This window comes from Simochromis diagramma, unplaced genomic scaffold (genome assembly GCF_900408965.1).
Source record: "Simochromis diagramma unplaced genomic scaffold, fSimDia1.1 OVJJ01000125.1, whole genome shotgun sequence".
NCBI lineage: Eukaryota > Metazoa > Chordata > Actinopteri > Cichliformes > Cichlidae > Simochromis > Simochromis diagramma.
Window position 1 is genome coordinate 577253 of NW_024387162.1, and position 17998 is coordinate 595250.

The window sequence follows — 17998 nt, forward strand, 5'->3', positions numbered from 1 at the left end:
CAGTGAATCATTAACCCTCATTAGTTTTAATGCCAGAAACTGCATGGATTTCAAAAACAGACATAATAAGCAGAGCGTTGGGACAGTACTGTCTGCCTCGACTACCTGAGTCTGAAGATTAAGATCTAGAAAAGACGATTAAGACCCAGCTCCAACTTCAATGTCCTAACTTGCCAAGAAAACAGCCTAAAGTGTTTGTTACTGGTCACCAGTTCCTTGCTAAATGCAGTGAACAGTGCAGTGTTAGCGCTGGTTAGTCAGTGATACACTGCTGCTCCCTTCCTTCCTTTCAGGAATGAGCCTGAGAAAGTAATTAAGGCAGGAGGGAGGGCACGGGGCGACTCACCCTGTGTGCAGTGTGCTCCCACACCACGGTGTATTTCTCCATAACGCAATAGGCCTCTGACAACAGTAGCTATGTTAGGAAATGCCTTGAGATATGGTGACAGAGATAACTGTTGGGGAAGAGGTAAATAAATGATCTGGACGTTGACCACGTGAAGCCTTTCCTCAGCAGAACTGGGGAAAGCAGAACATGCACACTTAGAAATTCATTATCAGTAATGATCAGTGCTCCAAACATCAGGTTCAATTTCAAACAGCTGAACTGCAAACGTTAAGACAAAGCAGGAAACAGCCATTAGAAGCTGCGCTCTCACTCCGCTTTCCTTCAGAGGAACTGTTGGACTCCAGCTTGTGTATTCAATCCTTCCTGTTTGAGACTTACTCGGTATTCAAAGCCACACTGTACCCTACGGCAGTCGGGCCTCTCATTATCTCTGCTCCGCCCTCTCAGGAGAAGGAGGACGAGGGGGCCAGGACTGCCAAAGTCCAGGCAGATATTCCCGGTCCATTAAAAGGCTGAAACAGCCAGAATAACAGCCTGGAACAAACAAATCAGCTCCAGCTTTCTTTATATCATTAACAAAGCATGCTAACTGTTATTGTGCTACATTGTTCAGGCTATATGCCCCTTTCATGAGTGCAAGTGTGCACTTTGAAATGACTGGACTAGAGGATTCCAGCATTTTGGAACAACCTCTCCACATGTGTGTCTGGAAATTTAGCAAAAGTAATCAGATCTATAAATGGAGCCGCTCTGACTCAGTGAGTTGCAGTGACTGTAAGGTCCACGCTGCGGTCATTCACGTCATTCTAGTGATCTCTCTAGATAGTCATGTAGTCAGCATGAGCACACACACGGCCCTCTGTAAAACACGACCTGCACAGGTCTGCCTGCAGAAACACAACCGTGCATCCGTAGCAGAAACCAGAGTGCGGGCACGAATGAAGGTGCTCTTGTGATTTCACATCAAACCTGTAATCTACACAAACTGTTTCAATTGAAAACACTTTCAGGACTCACTGAAAATAAAGAAAGTAAAAGACAATCACGGCATGAAAACCATCATCCAGGTAAGCAAACCCCAAAGCTGGTTCTGTCCGGACGAACAGAAGTTCTCATGATGTAATAATGATCGGCTGAGTCCGAAGAAGCCATTGAGCCGCTATATCCGCTCAATGACTTAAGCGGGACAGGCACGCAGCGCATACCGCAGCGATGTGATGACGGGCGAGCCGGACGCTCCTTATTTGGTCATGTTGGACTGAGTTAAACTGCTATGAGCGGAGGTTTTTAGTCCTGAGCAGAAACGAAAAGTATCCCAGTGTGAAAGGAGGCTCCGGGACTGCACGCGGATAGCTGTCTGATCTGGACTACACTTCCTGAGGGTACCATGGCGACCACAAGAATAGAAGCAGGATTTTATTTTCTTTACTTTTCTTTTTTCCCCATGCTGCTGTCTGCCTCAGGTGAGTCCGGCGCATTCTCCTAGCGTGGATGCAGCAACAGAAACGCTTCTTCTTCTCGTGATTATTATTATTATTATTATCATTATTATCATTATTATCATTATTCTTAGCGGTACAGTCAGAACACGTCTGTTTTTTTTATTTGGCCTCACTTGTGAAAGGAGTGAGACAGCTGCACTCTTTGCCCCCAGCTAAAGAGGAAGGAGGTACTTACACTCCCGAGGTCTGCAAACAAGCGACGGTGTTTCAGACAGATTTGCGATCCTCGGTGTAAGAGGGGAGAAGCTGTGGTGTGCTCCGTGGGTGGCACACTTACTGTGGTCACAAAGCAAAGTGCAGCTGGAACAGTCCGTCCGTAAAACTACATGAGTGGGGCCTTTTCCTCCACTGATAAGAGCGCAGCTCTGGGATGTTCACCATGTGAACCTGATGAAATGATGAATCTGAGCACAGTTTGGGTCGTTTTGCTGCTAAAGGACGTGCAACACTGTGTTAAAGAGCTTCAGTCATTCAGCAGGATCAGTAATGTCTGATTTTCATCATGTGACTGATCCACTCCTTGTTTGCAGGCTCGTATCCACAAGCGCAGAACGTCACCTGGAAATCCACCAATTTTAAAACGGTTCTGGTCTGGGAGCCCAAACCATCCGCGGATTACTCTTACACAGTGGAACTGTCTCCGTAAGTACCATCCACACCTGGCCTCACAGCCCCATCAGTTCACCTACGGCAGCACGTTTTCATGTATGTGGGTGTTTCATGTAAACCCGTCAGTCACGTCTATGTGTAACATGTCATATGTTGCAGGGTTGGTGGGAACGCACAGAGAATCGCTTACTGTATCCGGTCGTCACAAACGATGTGCGATCTCTCCACCGCCATGACTGACCCCAAAGCCTGCTACGTAGCTGATGTCCTATCTCAGCCCCCACAGGGGGCGACCTCTGAACTCTCCGAGTTTCCCCACAAAACCTCGCCAAAATTCTGCCCATACGATGACAGTAAGACCCTTTGATATTATTTTTTATAAATCAGAATAAGATAGAAATGAAAGCATGCCCGGGCCGAGCGCATGAAGCCAGCGCAGGAACAGTTTAACATCGTAACACACCCGCTCTCATGGTCGCCCTCAGTGAGGATGATGCAAAGAAGTCTCACCGTCACACTCACGGGGCTGTTTCCATCATCGGTCCCTGGATCTGTAGACTTTCACAAAGTTGTTGCCCATCCAATAAAGAAATGCCCGTCACAGTTTCTCTGTCAGGTACAATGTCATTAGGCAGGGGTCTCAAAGCCGAGGTCACCCCTACCTCTGCGCTTGACTTAAACAGGAACACAATGACAGCAGCGCTGCTGCCTCGTGTCACACAGACAGGACCCATGTGTTTATTTAGTCGTCCAGTGAACGGCTTCAGAGGAAATAAAGTTTAGTCTTGTTTTACAATATTTGAAAAGTAAACAAACAAACAAACACTCCTGTTTTCTTGTTTTGTACTACTTGAAGTGTCCTCCAATGAGACGACAGTGTCCGCAGTGGCCCACAGTGTGACACCCGGTCATCAGGGGTCGTTCTGTCTACAGGTCCAGAGAGCAATGTTAACATAAGCAGATTATTTATGTGATCATTCAGCAAACTCAAAGAAAAGCTGATCATTTTATGTCAACACTTTGAGAAATAAGCTGTTTTTTGAAGCTGTCATTCTCATTTAGTTCAGTGTAATATTGGAAGGTTAACAGAGACTTCAGTGATCACAGGACACACATGTGCATATCCAGCAGTTTAAAAAATACTTCTCCTCCACAGCTGAACTCGACAGGCCCAAGTTCACGCTGGAGGTCGGTGAAGGCAGCGCCACCCTGAACGTGACAGACTCACCCACTGCCATCGCCAACGGTCAACACCTGCAGACTTTGAGGGACATCTTCTCTGAGCAGCTCCACTACAGAGTCACCTACTGGAAGAATAAGAGCACTGGCAAAGTGAGGAACACCCACCACAGACTGACATCACAACAGCAGTCTTTAACATACGTGAATGACATCACCGGGCCTTTCCCTTCTGCTGTCCACAGAAAACATCCAACTATAACACAAGTATGATAAAGGTGACTGGCCTGGATCACGGGGAGAGCTACTGCTTCCAGGTCCAAGCCTACATCCCCAGCCGCACTTATGGCAAGCAGCTGGGAGACCTGAGTGCCCCGCAGTGCTCAAAAGACGAGAACCAGACCATCATAGAAGGTGAGCTCTTTATTTCAGCACAGCACTGACCACGAGCTGCTGACACAGCAGCGTTACAGCAGAATGTGATTTATTTGACTAACAATCGTCTGCAGAAGCCTGTTGACTTGATGAGTAACTTATCATTTTGTGAGGTGAAAATAGAGTTTTCACAAACTCTGTGTGTTAGGAGAACACTAACTGTTAAGGTTGCAAAAGCTCTGTAAAGTGTTTGAACACTGGGCCAGGCTTTCTTCTCCGGTGTGTGTCTGTGTGGGTGTGAAGCAGCTGGGAAATAGAGGTGAGGCAGTAAATCGTGCCTGGATCTGATGGTGTTTATTACACGACTGTGACTCCAGTTCAGTCTACAGAATGGGAGGGCGGGGCCAAAATACCAGAGCTTACACACAATGCTGTGGTGCTGGGATGTCTGCCTTTGGGACAGGGGGCGCTCCAGGACCCCAGCACATCCACTTCCCACGGCCTCGTGCGGATGTGCGTCCAGAGCGTGTACATCCGTCCGTAAATATTTGGACTATAAATTCACAGCATGTTTATTTATTGTCTTAGTGAAACAGGTGGTCGTCAAGCACCTCCAGAGTTCTTCATGACTAAAACAACATTACATCTACTTTTAATCCAGTTTTATTTATACAACACGTGACCTCAGTGTGCTTTATATGTGAACAATAACACAAACGTGTTAAAGTGAGCGTTTGTAGTAACTCAAACAAAAACAAGGACATCAGGATGTTTCCCCTCAGACTGTAAAACCTGTGAAAAAAGCACTTCTGCATTCATTACTCTGAAGGTGTTTGTGATGAACTACAGCTGCAGTGTGCCGTGGGTGCACGGATTCTTAATAGAAATCCCACAGCGCCCCCTACAGGAAGCTGCTACAGTAACAGGCAATAACCCCACACGGAGCCACAGAGACATCACTGTGGACGGCACGTCTGTCTGCAGATGTTATTCTGAATTAGCAAACAGTGAAAGTAATCACATTACTCATCACTTTGTTTTGTTTTCAGAGTAATGCAGTATTAATTAGTAAAGTTAAACCAAGTGTGTGAATACGTCATTAATCCTCCGTGGTCACAGCGTCTCCACAACAGCAAGAACAGTGACTAAATAAATAATACAATATTTTACAAAATATAACAAAACAGCTCTAATTACTGCAACATTGATAGGTATATTCAAATATCATTACCTATGAATGTCACTTATGGATAATAATAATGCATTGCATTTATAAAGCGCTTTATTCATCCACACACTGGTGGAGGCAGCTACAGCAGTAGCCACATCGTGCCATCGGCCCCTCTGGCCAACACCAGTAGGTGAAGTGTCTCGCCCAAGGACACAACGACCGAGACTGTCCGAGCCGGGGCTCGAACCGGCAACCGTCTGATTACAAGATGAACTCCCAACTCTTGAGCCACGATCGCCCCGTTTGTTGAGCGGTTTGTTGAGTCTGCTGGCATCTGTGAGCCTCCACAGAGGACAGCGCCGACCACAGAGACTCACAGAACATGCTGAGCATTGTCCGACAGATGTTGAAGGACCTCAGAGACGACTGGCCCGTCCTCTAGAGGGCGGTGATGCTTCTAACCCAGTCCAGGTGTTTTCTGTGTGTACTCTGAGGCATTTATGCTCCTCCACGACGTCCACATCCACCTCCTGGACTGAAACAGGTCACAGGTTTCTTGGTCCTCCTACAGTCCACAGTCTTTGTCATGTTGAGCTGCAGATGATTCTGCTCACACAGCATGCGTGTGACTGTGTTACACGGTTCAAACACCACACAGAGTCTGCCTGTGAATTTGTGTGAAAAGCTTCAGTGTGGCTTGTACTGTAGTCCTAAGTACTCTGAGTACTTAGGACTACAGTACTGTATAAAAGCCAGCCCATCCGTACTCCCGTGTGGGTTACTGCTTAGAAATGAGCAGTAAAGCTTTGGTGTGACAGACTGTGTTGTGTTTTCCACAGTGTATTCTCCTGCAGTGATCATTTCTGCCATCATCCTCATCCTACTGCTCACCGGGATCATCATCACCGTCACAGTGGTGTGCTGCAAGCGGAAGAAAAAAGCTGCAAAAGGTGAAAAGAAGGGCGTAGTATAAAGTATGTGCTTCACTACACATCTCTCGCGGTACGTTGAACTGGACACACGGACATATGTCGCTCAGCATTCCTCAGCCAAACACTGGACTTTCATTTAGTTTCTGTGAAACAACCTTATTTTTGACACTGGGAAGATGGGAAAACTCTGCTACAGTATGTACTGATACTGCAAATACTGCATCTCCTTTCCTGGTGCCTGTGACTACTATAGTAAAATATAACAGCTTATTTTATTTAATTTTACAGTCTGCTGTGTAAATGTAAATCATTCTTATACTGTAGTGGGGATTTTACCTTGAAACACATTTTTATGGAATCAAAATGTAGGATGTATATTTTTGTATCTGGTGTATTTATTTTATTGTGTTTAACTGATATTAAAGACAATAAACATGTTACTCCTTACGTTTGTGCATTTTACTGGTAACAGCAGAGCATCGCTGGGCTTTGGTGGTCATCAGCAACACAACAACATTCAGGGGTCAGCGTTTTGCTGGACGCTGTCTGAGCTGATGCAGGATGAAACCCAGCGCTTGGGTCAGACCATCAGTTTAATACATTTGCTGCAGCAGGCTGGATGTGTCACGTTGTTTATTTACAGATAATTTATAAACAAACACCTTCATTATGTGTTGATTTACTCAGTGCACGTGTTTGTTTTTGTTATTTTACATTTTCCTGGTTCATTCATTTCTTCACCAGGTTAAAACGGCCGTTTATTATAATGTTACAATCCATGTTAAAATGTAAAATAAGGATGGTTAAAGGATTTAGACAGATATGGAATTTCTTGGAATATGTTTAACGAGTTTTCAAAGAGCATTTAAAATGTATATGGTCCATTTTGACCAGCATCCTGTTTTATTGTGAAAAGCTCGTGATTGTAAGAGGAAGTGAATGTGTTTGTGATCAGTTGCTGAGAAAAGCTGTGAGGAAAGTATGAGGTGTTTGTCCAAGTGTGTAATTGTGTATGAGCTGGACTATCTGCTGGTCTTTGTCAGTCGCTGCGAGCAGCTGCTCACTCTCGTTTGAGCATCAAGAGCCTGAAACATCCTGAACATGTCCACTGATGACTCCTTCACACGTAACTCTTATGATGTAGTCCCATTTCACAGGGCTCATACTGCTCCATGTGACTGTCTCAGCCACAGATGACAGCTGCAGACATAAAGCTACAGAAAAATGACCTGGTAGCTCACAGACATCATGTCCTCCACCCTCTGGAGACATCAGAGCCTATAGAAGCCATGTCTAATATGAGTCCAAGTTTGACGTTTAAAAGACGCCCACAATGACCACACAGGGACTGTAAATAACCGCACACGGAGGTGCTACGGACGTGAACACTAGACTAGAGATGGACCGATCCGATATTACGTATCGGTCCGATACTGACGTAAATTACTGGATCGGATATCGGAGAGAAATAAAAAATGTAATCCGATCCATTAAATATCAAACAAGCACCTCACAAAACTTGTGACACGCCGTAACTCGGCTCATAACCGAGCAGTGTGCTCAAGTGGCTGTGTGTATTTGTAGCCTCAAACCAGCATTTCATCTCCGAGGAAGTTACCCCAGAGAGAAGTAAAGCAAGTGTGTAAGTTCATCTCTGAGTGTTTGTAAAGCATTCCCACGTTAAGCTTAACAACCGATATATGGAGCGACTGCCTCCCCCTCCCTCTCTCTCCTGCTGCTACTTCAATCATGAAACTGATCAATGATCAGCTGATCGTCTCTCTTCTTTGTTTTTGTCTCACTTTGCGCCAGAAAGAGGAAACCAGCGGCTGAACAACAGCAGCACGTTTAAGCTTGATCAGCTGTTGTTAGAATTTATTTAATATTACTTTCTACTCGAGGATCTTTTTCTACAGCTGACGGCTGGTAACTGTGCAGGGGCGGATCTAGCAAAGTTTAGCCAGGGGGGCCGAGAGGGCATGAACAGGGAAAAGGGGGCACAAAGACATACTTTTCTTTCTTATTCTCATTTAAAATGTCTCGCTTTTAATAAATAATTATCCAAATCTTACACCAAAAGTTTTAATCTGATGTAAAATGTATAGAAGTCCATTACTGTATATAGTAACTGTTAAGTCTAATATACCCTAGTAAGCTATAGTACTTTTTCCTTTGGGAAGGTACCATCTGTGCAGTCTGCAGTTCTGTTGAAGAAAGATGTTGAATCTGTTTAATTATTCTTGGAAAATAATTTACTTTTGTGCATTTTTTTTCACCCTGCATCAAATTAAAGTTGATTACGTCGATTAAGCATCATGAGGTGGAGGGTGGGGGGTGGTTCCCTATTTATTTTGCTGGGAGTTTGCAGCCCTATTAGTTAGGTTGCTTAATATTTCTGCTAAGTACTCTTTAAAATACCAGAATAGGGAGGATGGTGCAGGTTTAAGTTTATTAGATTGATCAGTGTTGCTGAACTATGAAATATTTTGGGTGCAGTGTGTTTTTTGCATACAGGTATAACAGAATAGCTTTAGTGTTGTTATTTATTTACACTTGAGTATGAACTCATACAAAAAGCAGCAAGATATTAAAAAACAGTTTTATTGATTAAAAACACACTATATCGGATTCATGTCGGTATCGGACATAAAAAAGTGGTATCGTGCCATCTCTACACTAGACGTTCAGTAGACGTTGCCTGGTGTTACAAAACAGCTGCTTCAGTGGACCAAAATCACCAGAGGTCCAAAACTGACAGATAAAAGACGTCCCTTTGCACAGTCGGGGAACCTGGAAAAGCTGTAACTAAACCTTTAATTCACGAGTCGAGATGAAGATCTGCCACCGCCAAAATGAAAAGTTCTTTAAAGTTTTGTAAACGTCTTGGTCAAATGAATTTTGTGATCTTGTAATCTGACAAATGTAATTCTGAGTGAGTGTAACAGGAGGAAGACGAGGCTGCACAGAGCCACTCATCAGTGGGACTGGACTCCATATATTACAAAGACGTATTAGGGACACATTAAGGGAAAAATGTTGTCAATCGTTCTGAGAAAAAAGTTGAAAGTGTATTTCAAGAAAACAAGTACTTCTATTACTTTGTGCTAACATATTGATTCCAGAGGGAACGTTGCACATAAAGAACAAAGCTTTGACGTCAGCCGCAATCAGGTAGCTTCATTATAGATGATTATCACCATCATCATCATCAATCACAGCATCTGATCGATAACTGATCAGGAGCCGATCAGTGCTTAATTATTTTTAAACCGTCTGTGACTATGAATGTGAAACTGAATTTACATTAAATTTGTTTAACAAAAGCAAAGAAAACAATGCTGATGGTTACAAAATAGTAACGAGGACGTTATTCTTCACACAGGCTGCTTTTCTGTAACCGAAGCAACAGTACTCAACAAAGTAACTGCAGTGTTATTGCAGCACCTTTAACTTACAATATAAAGTGCCTTGAAGCGGCTGCTGTTGTGATGTGGCATCATATATATTTCCCTACATATTCATATGCAGGTATGTACACATACACGCTGATGTATTCATAAAGATTAGAAGTGAAAAGCATTACATTTGAAACTGTTTAATTTCACAATAATTAAAAGTTGTAATTAAAATGAAGGTTTTATATTTACAGAGTAAATGACACAAAGCTGTGCAGCACATGAACAAACATGGCTGCTCCTGATGGTTACCGATCTCTGCGGCCTCAGACTTTGCGTTTTGGCAGCTCAGCCTGGTAAACACATTTCCCATCTGTCTGCATGTAACTGACTGTCATCTGACGCTCAGTCACTTGGAAGAAAGCCAGGCCTCCTGCTGTGTGATTGACAGGACTGGAAAAGAGCTGCCAGGACGGAGGGACACTGCTGATGTGACGAGTGGAATGGTCACTGACCATCCCACTCCCGCTGACAACATACGAGCTCCCATCATCCTCTCTGATGAACTGTTGGAGGAGAGAACAGAGAAACTGCGTCTTCTTTTGATGGGTTGGATTTTCACACTTTCTACACAAAGATCAGGAACTAGCATCTCTTTGTTTAACATTAATACGATCTCATCTGGTTTGGGGCACAGAAACTGATCAGCAGTCAGAAACACTTGGTCAACACGTCATAGCACAGGACTGGTTGTCCCAGCAGTACAGTGCGATGGACTAAATATAATGGAGACACTTCACTCCCTTGTTTTAACTGGTGAACGTGATGTTCTGTATGTGAACACACCTGCAGGTCATGATCATGGCCACACAGGTAAACGGTGACTCCGTACTTCTTCAGCAGAGGCCGTAGTTTGTCGACTAGACAGGCTGTAGGTCCGTGATTGCCAATAGACCACACAGGATAATGACCAGCCACCACCACATAGTCAGACCTGCACAAGCCAGACAGCCTTTAAACTCCCACACAGAGGGACCAGCAACACCAGCAGAGCTAACTGGTTTAAAGTGTTGGGTGTATGTTTCCCTCTCTTTGATGCTCTTCTTTATTTGGTTTTCTGTACACTGTATATTTATTTAAATCCTCATTCTGCGTAATATTTGTCACACAGTTGTATATCAAACCTTTAATAAATCACAAATGTATCTTTGTATTGAGGGACATCTGTGCAGATAACTGGTCAAACGAATCTGTGTTTGAATCACCTGCTGCTGGCCAGTTTAGCACTGATCCAGTTCCACTGGTTTGCTGCTGCCGTGGAGTCCTCTGGTCCCACAGGCTGGACCTGGTCATTGGTGTTTCCACAGAGCACCACTGTATCAATCATCAGGATGCTCACTGTCACGTTTGTGTGTGGAACAGTAAACTGAAGATCGTAATAAAGAGCTGGGTAATTCCTACAGAGACAACACATCATAACGTCCAAGCAACACTGAGGTCTGGAACCTTGAATCATCTCAGTTATCACAGAAACGAGTGTACAAAACATCAGAGCACGTTTCAGCAACGTCTGAAACACGATTTTAATGCAAGTCACATGATAACTAGTTCAGGTCAAAGCTACAGGTGTAAGAAGACTGACCTTCTCACTCAAACCTTGTCTGTATTGCTTGATATTTACCATCGGTGGGATATGTTAGAGTAAGCCATTTGTGCTGAGATGTTGCCAATATGGTCATGGTTTCCAGCAGTTAGGTACCACTGTATATCCAGTAGAGATGGCTGCGAGAAGACACCTTCAAACGTGTTCTGTGGAGGAGAAATACCTCACAGTTTATGTCTGTGTAGGCTCTCAGTCGTCCAGCTCATGGTAGTCTAAGAAGCTTTGAAAGTACTGGACTCCTTCTGTTTCACCTGTCATCAAAGAAGCTTCTGCAAGTCTAAAACCTGAGGTATTTAAACCCAAGAGAGTCACTGACCCACTGTGGATTTATTCCACAAACATGAGTGTGCCATGGGCTCCCCAGTGTCACCCATTATAGCCAACCTTTACATGGAGGAAGCGGAAAATAAAGCACTTAGCCACTGGCACAGATACGAGGATGACACCTGGGTCAAAATCAGAACCCAGGAAGTAGAAGCCTTCACTGCTCACATGAGCTCTGTGGATAGAAACACACCAGGGCAAAGGATGACTGTTCACTGTTTCTGGACTGTGCCGTGCGCACGGAGGTGAACGGAAACCTCAACACTGACGTTTACCAGTTTACCAGGACATCTGCATCTCAAGGACAAAGGTCTTTCGAGGATGTCAGTGTTCACATTGTGGGCAGAGAAGACAGATGGTTTGAAAGAGGAGTGAAAGAAGTTATCTATGTCCACTGTGAATAATCATCTTTAAATAAAGGCTGCCTTACATCACCAACTGTCTGCTGGCTACGATGCAGTTTCTCTTCCAGGTGCCTGACATTTACATCAGGTAACCTCAACAGGTCACATGACAGGGTAAGGCAAGGTCTCACAATGGTTCCACCTGAAACATACTTATCACGCCTCCGTTCTTGTATCACACCGTGACTCACGTGACGAGGCTCGTGATCAGTAGTGGGTCAACAACTCTTAGCCTGCAGTCTGTTAGACTGATGATAGCGTTAACAAGCTGCTAGCTGCAAATAATCATGTGCAGTTCTGAAAGCAGACTATGACCTCACCTCAACTAATGCCAGCTCGGTGGTGAGTAGCCTCAGTAACACTAATAAATCACACAGCAGCAGTACATTCATGTAGTTGTAAAAGCATGACAATAGTAATCCAAAGTATTCAGAATCCCTTACTCACATTGAGTAACTGAACAGAATATGTTACAAACTACATTTTGGGGCATGTATTCTGTAATCTGTAGTGGAATACGCTTTAAAAGTAACCTTCCCAACACTGGGTACCAGTACTGTCTCTCCAGTCTTCACTTTGCAGGGAATATGGTGATCGTGTGTTTCTTTGGAAACCTCAAGCCACATTTTGCAGCTTTCTGGAGTCCAGCAGAGCTAAACATGGACAAGCTTCCTGTTGCTATGGGTTTCTTTTGTTTCTCTTACCTATTGTGAAGTTCACAAAGAAACTGTCAGTGAATAAATTATCCCTGCTCATCTTCACTGTAAAAAGAGTGAAGCAACACCAGTGAGAAGTGCTAACTACAAATCTAAAACTATGTGTTTGATTTGTAACATTTTAGTTTTTAGCCAAGGAAATGACATCACCCTGCATAATCCTTTAGGGTAGACTAAACTCTGAAGAGATGCTATTCATCGCAAAGTCTGGGGCTACAAGAAGAGCTCAACAGAATATATCAACAGCTGTTAATGCATGGGTCCTGATATGATATACCTTGAAGCGTGGGTCTTCCACATCCTTGACGCCGCTAAAATAGAAGTGATCTCCAAGGCTGAGAACAAAGTCCACCCCCTCGGATTGGGCCAGTCTATCCATCTCTGCAGCAATAGCTTTCTCTTGAGCAGTGTAGTAAGGAGGAAAAGGCAGCCCACCCCAGTCTGCAAGCACCACAAAGTTCAGCACACCTACAGACAATGAAGACACTTTTCTCAACACATGTGCACCATCCACAGACAGATACATACATGTGAATGGTTTTGTGGTTTAAAAACTATGTGTGAAATGCCTTAATGAAAACAAATGGTGAACATTCACAGACAGGCCCTGGCCAGATGGTGGATTCACACCCACAACCTTCTTGTTTATTACTTTGGCTGGGCAACAACAGCACTAAATATTGTGCCCCATGCTGCCCTCTAGTGGTGCCATATGACCTAAATCAGTGGTTCTCAACCGTTTCACAATGAGTACCACCTCATAAATATATGGCTCTTAAAGTACCACCCTTATGACTGACATTAAAGTACAGTAGTATGAGCCTATTTAACACCACATATAGTTTACACAAGACAATTTTATTTCTTATATGAATGAATTTTATTTTAACTTTCATAAACAGGACGTGACAAGTGATAATAATAACAACTGTACTGCATTAAAACATTCACAGCAGGTGGGATAGCCAATCTTTAAGTGATGACCCGATGAAACCTGCTTCAGTCCAAACTACTCTGAGATTATTAAGCCTGTTGTGTTTTCAACTTGTTTTAATGCTTTCGATCTTGTTCTGTTTAATCTGATCAAGCCCCTAAAACAGTCAGTGATCACTGTCGGCCTCTCTCGGTTTTTATTACCACTGTTCATTTTAAAGCTCAGTTTTTAAACCCTTACGATGTAACTCCAGCCCATGCAGCAGTATATTAATGACTAACCTCGTATTGCAGTTGTTCTCCTGACTGAAGTTTGGTCCGTTTACAGCATCCTGTCATGCGACTGCCAGGGGCGTAATTTCCAGAGGGATTAGGCGGGTTATGACCCCCCCCCCCCCCCCATTAATCAGACCCAACCAATATAACCCCCCAATAAAATTATGAATTATCTTGCATAAATAGGCTGTTGATTTTCTTTACTCATTTCAGTTATTACCAGCAAAATAGTTGAATGTTTAATCATCTGGGAATTTACTCAGATTTATTTATTTATTTAGACAGAGATCTTGACCCCCCCAATGTTCAGCACAAAGTTACGCCGATGGCGACTGGATTTGTCCCTAACCATCGGGAACCCTCACGTTAACTTTTATAGAGTGGAAAAAAGTTAGCGTTCATCCTCCATCTTCACTGTTTGTGTTATGCTAACATAGCTGTGTAGTTAGCGGTCACGTAGCACATCATTATATACCAGCTAGCCCAACTTCAGTAACCCTACAAACGTCACTGCTGTTTAGTTTTCTGTCTTCATTTATGTTGGAAGTGATAGCAGAGCTGTACAGTTTAATTTTTGTTGTGGCGATTAAGCTGCCGGATTTTTGGCTTCACAACTCTTCGTGGTCCGTGGACATCGAATCTCAGTTTGCTCTTTGTGGCATTTCAGAAACAAAATAACACCATGTGGTGGCCTCGCTGGATCTGCTGCGATGACCCGCTGTGTGATGACCCTTCTCTGGGCTCCCCCCACCCAAGGGAAATTCACCGCTCTCAAGGCGCTGCTGCTGTGCCGCTACTCCCTCTCCGATGCAGAGCGGGCCAAGATACTCCTCTCTCTCTCAGGCCTGGGTGATGGTACCGCTCTTGAGCTCATGGAGCGCATGCTGTCCTTGCTAGGAATGGATGATGGCGGATTTCTCTTCACTCACGTCTTCCTCCGACAGTTGCCGGCACCAGTGCCAGCTGGCCTCGCCAACTCCCCGCTGCTGGCCTTGGAGGATTACCGCTCACTCGCAGAAGAACCAGATCGTATTCTCCTGGCTACTAGGAGCTTTGGCATCCAGGTGATAGTTCCGACGGCATCTCCTGCCCACCCACCGATTCTCCCGGGGGCCTCTGACTCATCGATGGTGGTTGGGATCGTGGCACGGCGGCGCCTTGGAAAACAGCTGTGTTTTTACCAACAGCATTTTGGCACCACAGCACGGCGCTGTCTGCCGCCTTTGCAGTTTCAAGGCCCAGGGAAACAAGCCCGCCAGCGCTCTGTAGTGACCGCTGGCGATAAGGAAAGGCTGCTCTTCATAGAGAACTCATGCTCAGGGAGACGTTTTTTGGTTGACTCGGGCTCCCAGAAGAGTCTCGTGAAGTCTCATGTCGTCTTTGCAAACCTCCACAATGGTATATTCTTTAATCCTAAAAACAATTGGAGATTTCCTGCATACCATTAGAGAGAGCCCAAGTACCACCAGGGGTACGCGTACCACAGTTTGAGAATGACTGACCTAAATAACACTACAGCTAACCGCGCTAACGCGCTGACACCGTGCAGCCCCACGCATTGGGCAATCCGCGCTAACTTGCTAACGGAGATTTGCTGGGTTAATGCAGTTATGGCGTTAAGGTCATTTTAAGGAGATTAACGCTGACAGCACTAATAAAAACACATCTTTTGATGTTATTATTATTATTTTTTTATTTAAATGGTGTGCGAAAGTCTCAAGACATCTTATTCCTTTATATTTTGCTTCCAGGGAGTCAGATTTTTGCCAGACTTTGCATTTTTCTTTTTCAACACAGCACTCGTGTGCTGGCTCATGCCCTGCCCACCTCACGTTTGGGAGACTGTAATACCATTCTCTTTGCTCTCCTCAAAAACAAACTTCTCAGTTGGCTCCAAATGGTACAGATGGTACATCTACACAAATCTGCACCAATGACTGTTGCACCCATTCTCAGCTTCACTAGCTCCCTATCCACATTGTATTCAGTACAATATTTTGGTTCTTTGACTCTGACCTCCTTCAGCCTTAGACTCCTTCTCATGTCCTCTGCTCAGTCAGCTGCTCCTCACGTCAAACTGGACACTTCACGTGATGGAGTCTTTCGCTGCGCTGCACCTTGACTTTGAAATTCATTACTACACCTTCAACAGCTCGACTCTGACAGAGTCAAATCTCAGCTCAAAACTTAACGGTTTTCATTTGCATGTCAACTCTAATCATCCTTAACTTTTTAGTATTCCTATCTTCTAAAACTGTTCTTGTTATTTTGTGTTGTAGGGGCCAACAAATAAATATTATCGTTATTATAACGCTGACCTATCAGTCATTCAAGCCTTAAAAAGGTACCCAGCTCAAGGGATGAACCAATGATGCAGCTACACTAAACACACAACTTGGTAAATACCCTGTTTTGTAACTTTGGGCACTTTATTAGCAGCCTGTCACAACAAGGAAACAAAGTAATAATAATATGTTTAAGCTCAAATATAAGGCTCGAACCTCACAGTCCATAATCATGACTCTTCATGTACTTCCTGTGTGACAGGTCATCACACTGTAAATCAAACCTAACACTGACTAACATAAGCAGCAGCCTACCTTGTTCCACAGCGTCGAGGCCTTTCCACAAGTTATGAAAGCTTAGAATCAACACTATACACATGAGCCTGTCCATGGCTTCACTGTTTAAAACCGAAACAAACCTGAAACTTCCTGCATCAGGCCGGGCGAGAAAAACAGGATATCAGCTGATCAGCAGGTCAAAGTACAAACTGACTGCAGTCGCTCTAAGCAGACACGTTGTGACACACTGCAGCGAGTAAAAGAAGTGCAGACCTTCACAGCGATCTTGCAGTATTTTCTGCTCTGCATGAAATGATTTTAAAGACAAACCTCTGAAAAAAGCAAAAACATAACGAGATTAAACACCTGTGTGGGTGTTTCCTGTGGTTACAGTGTGCAACTTTTATTATACTATCATTCAAGGCTAACGACGACAGCAATTCCTAAATTAGAGTAATTTAACTAAATACAGGCTGTGCAGAGAGCGCTGTGCTGACTGGTGCACTGACAGGGTCACAGCAGTGTGATGTTGTCACCCTCCGTGGAAAAGCAAGAGATAGTGATGATGTTCTGCAACAATCCCACCCAGCCGGGGACCGTCCACCCTCCAAGATAACCATGCTCGTTCCAGTAGGAAGTGAATTCACTTTCACTGATGTAGTGCCAGACAGTTTCTTCACTTCAGTCATCCCCTCTGATAAACAACACCAACGTATCAATAACAGAAAATGTGACATTGGTAGAAAAAAACTTGGTGTTTCATGGATGCTGCACAACTCACAGGTGCATTGTCCTTGTAATTGTGTTACTATTTATGGGCAAATAAGAGAAACATTGTTACAACAGAAATAAAATCAACCAACACAACGTTTAGTTCTTTTGTGGTAATTTTATGAAAAGCAATGGTTTTAAGTTTCTTAAAAATAGAGATGGTGAATCCAAACTGGGAGAACTTCAAAGGAAGCCAGTACAGGAGAAGTCTGCTCCCTGCCAGTACTCACTGTGGCGTTTTGGATCAACTCAAAGCTTTTCAGGGAGTTTTTAGGACTTCCTGTTGACAGCGATTACAGATAGAAGTAATAAACATATGAAGAAAAGCAGTCGTACACATTTATATTTTGGTACATGGACTGGCTCTCATGCACTGCCTGTCTACTCTCAGCACTTTATACAAGAGTCCTCATCCACCCCGTTTATAGAATCACGTTTTTCCATGTTTAACTGAGCTCAGGTAGAGAACGGGAACAGGGTTGATGTGCAAGGCTGTAGCAACTACAGTGTGATGATATGGAAACAGCGTCTGAAACTAGGGTGAAGACAGATGTCGTGATCAGCAAGCAGCAGTATGGATTCATGAGCAGGAGCTGGACCAGCACACATGTAAGCACAGCGAGACGGCGGGGAGGCGTGTCATAGATGAGGCAGATGGATCACATCAGAGATCAGCTCTGAACCTCCTCTTGGTCACAACGCTGATGGACAGGTTGAGCTGCAGTGAGAGTGGAGAGCCAGGAGGGGTGGAGGTATGTGCTGGATCGCTTTCAAGATCGACCTCCATCACTGCAGAGCAGCTCTTGCTACCCGTGTTCAGTTCCCCAAAAGTCTT

The 17998-nt window shown here is 44.1% G+C and overlaps 2 protein-coding genes across 2 annotated transcripts; one reads left to right on the forward strand and one right to left on the reverse strand.

The window, feature by feature from the left end:
• The first annotated feature begins 1643 nt into the window (after positions 1-1643).
• On the forward strand, positions 1644-6564 carry f3a (coagulation factor IIIa). Its single transcript, XM_040048853.1, has 6 exons — positions 1644-1812; positions 2382-2493; positions 2620-2813; positions 3617-3792; positions 3885-4053; positions 6025-6564. The coding sequence occupies exons 1-6, from the start codon at positions 1737-1739 to the stop codon at positions 6156-6158; spliced, it is 861 nt and encodes a 286-aa protein (XP_039904787.1). The 5' UTR covers positions 1644-1736; the 3' UTR covers positions 6159-6564.
• A 3135-nt stretch (positions 6565-9699) lies between these two features.
• acp5b (acid phosphatase 5b, tartrate resistant) lies at positions 9700-17996 on the reverse strand. Its single transcript, XM_040048841.1, has 6 exons — positions 16429-17996; positions 12897-13087; positions 11194-11321; positions 10778-10969; positions 10359-10506; positions 9700-10078 (listed from the first exon to the last, which is right to left on the reverse strand). Exons 1-6 carry the CDS (start codon positions 16502-16504, stop codon positions 9839-9841), a joined length of 975 nt encoding a protein of 324 aa, XP_039904775.1. The 5' UTR covers positions 16505-17996; the 3' UTR covers positions 9700-9838.
• Positions 17997-17998: the final 2 nt, after the last annotated feature.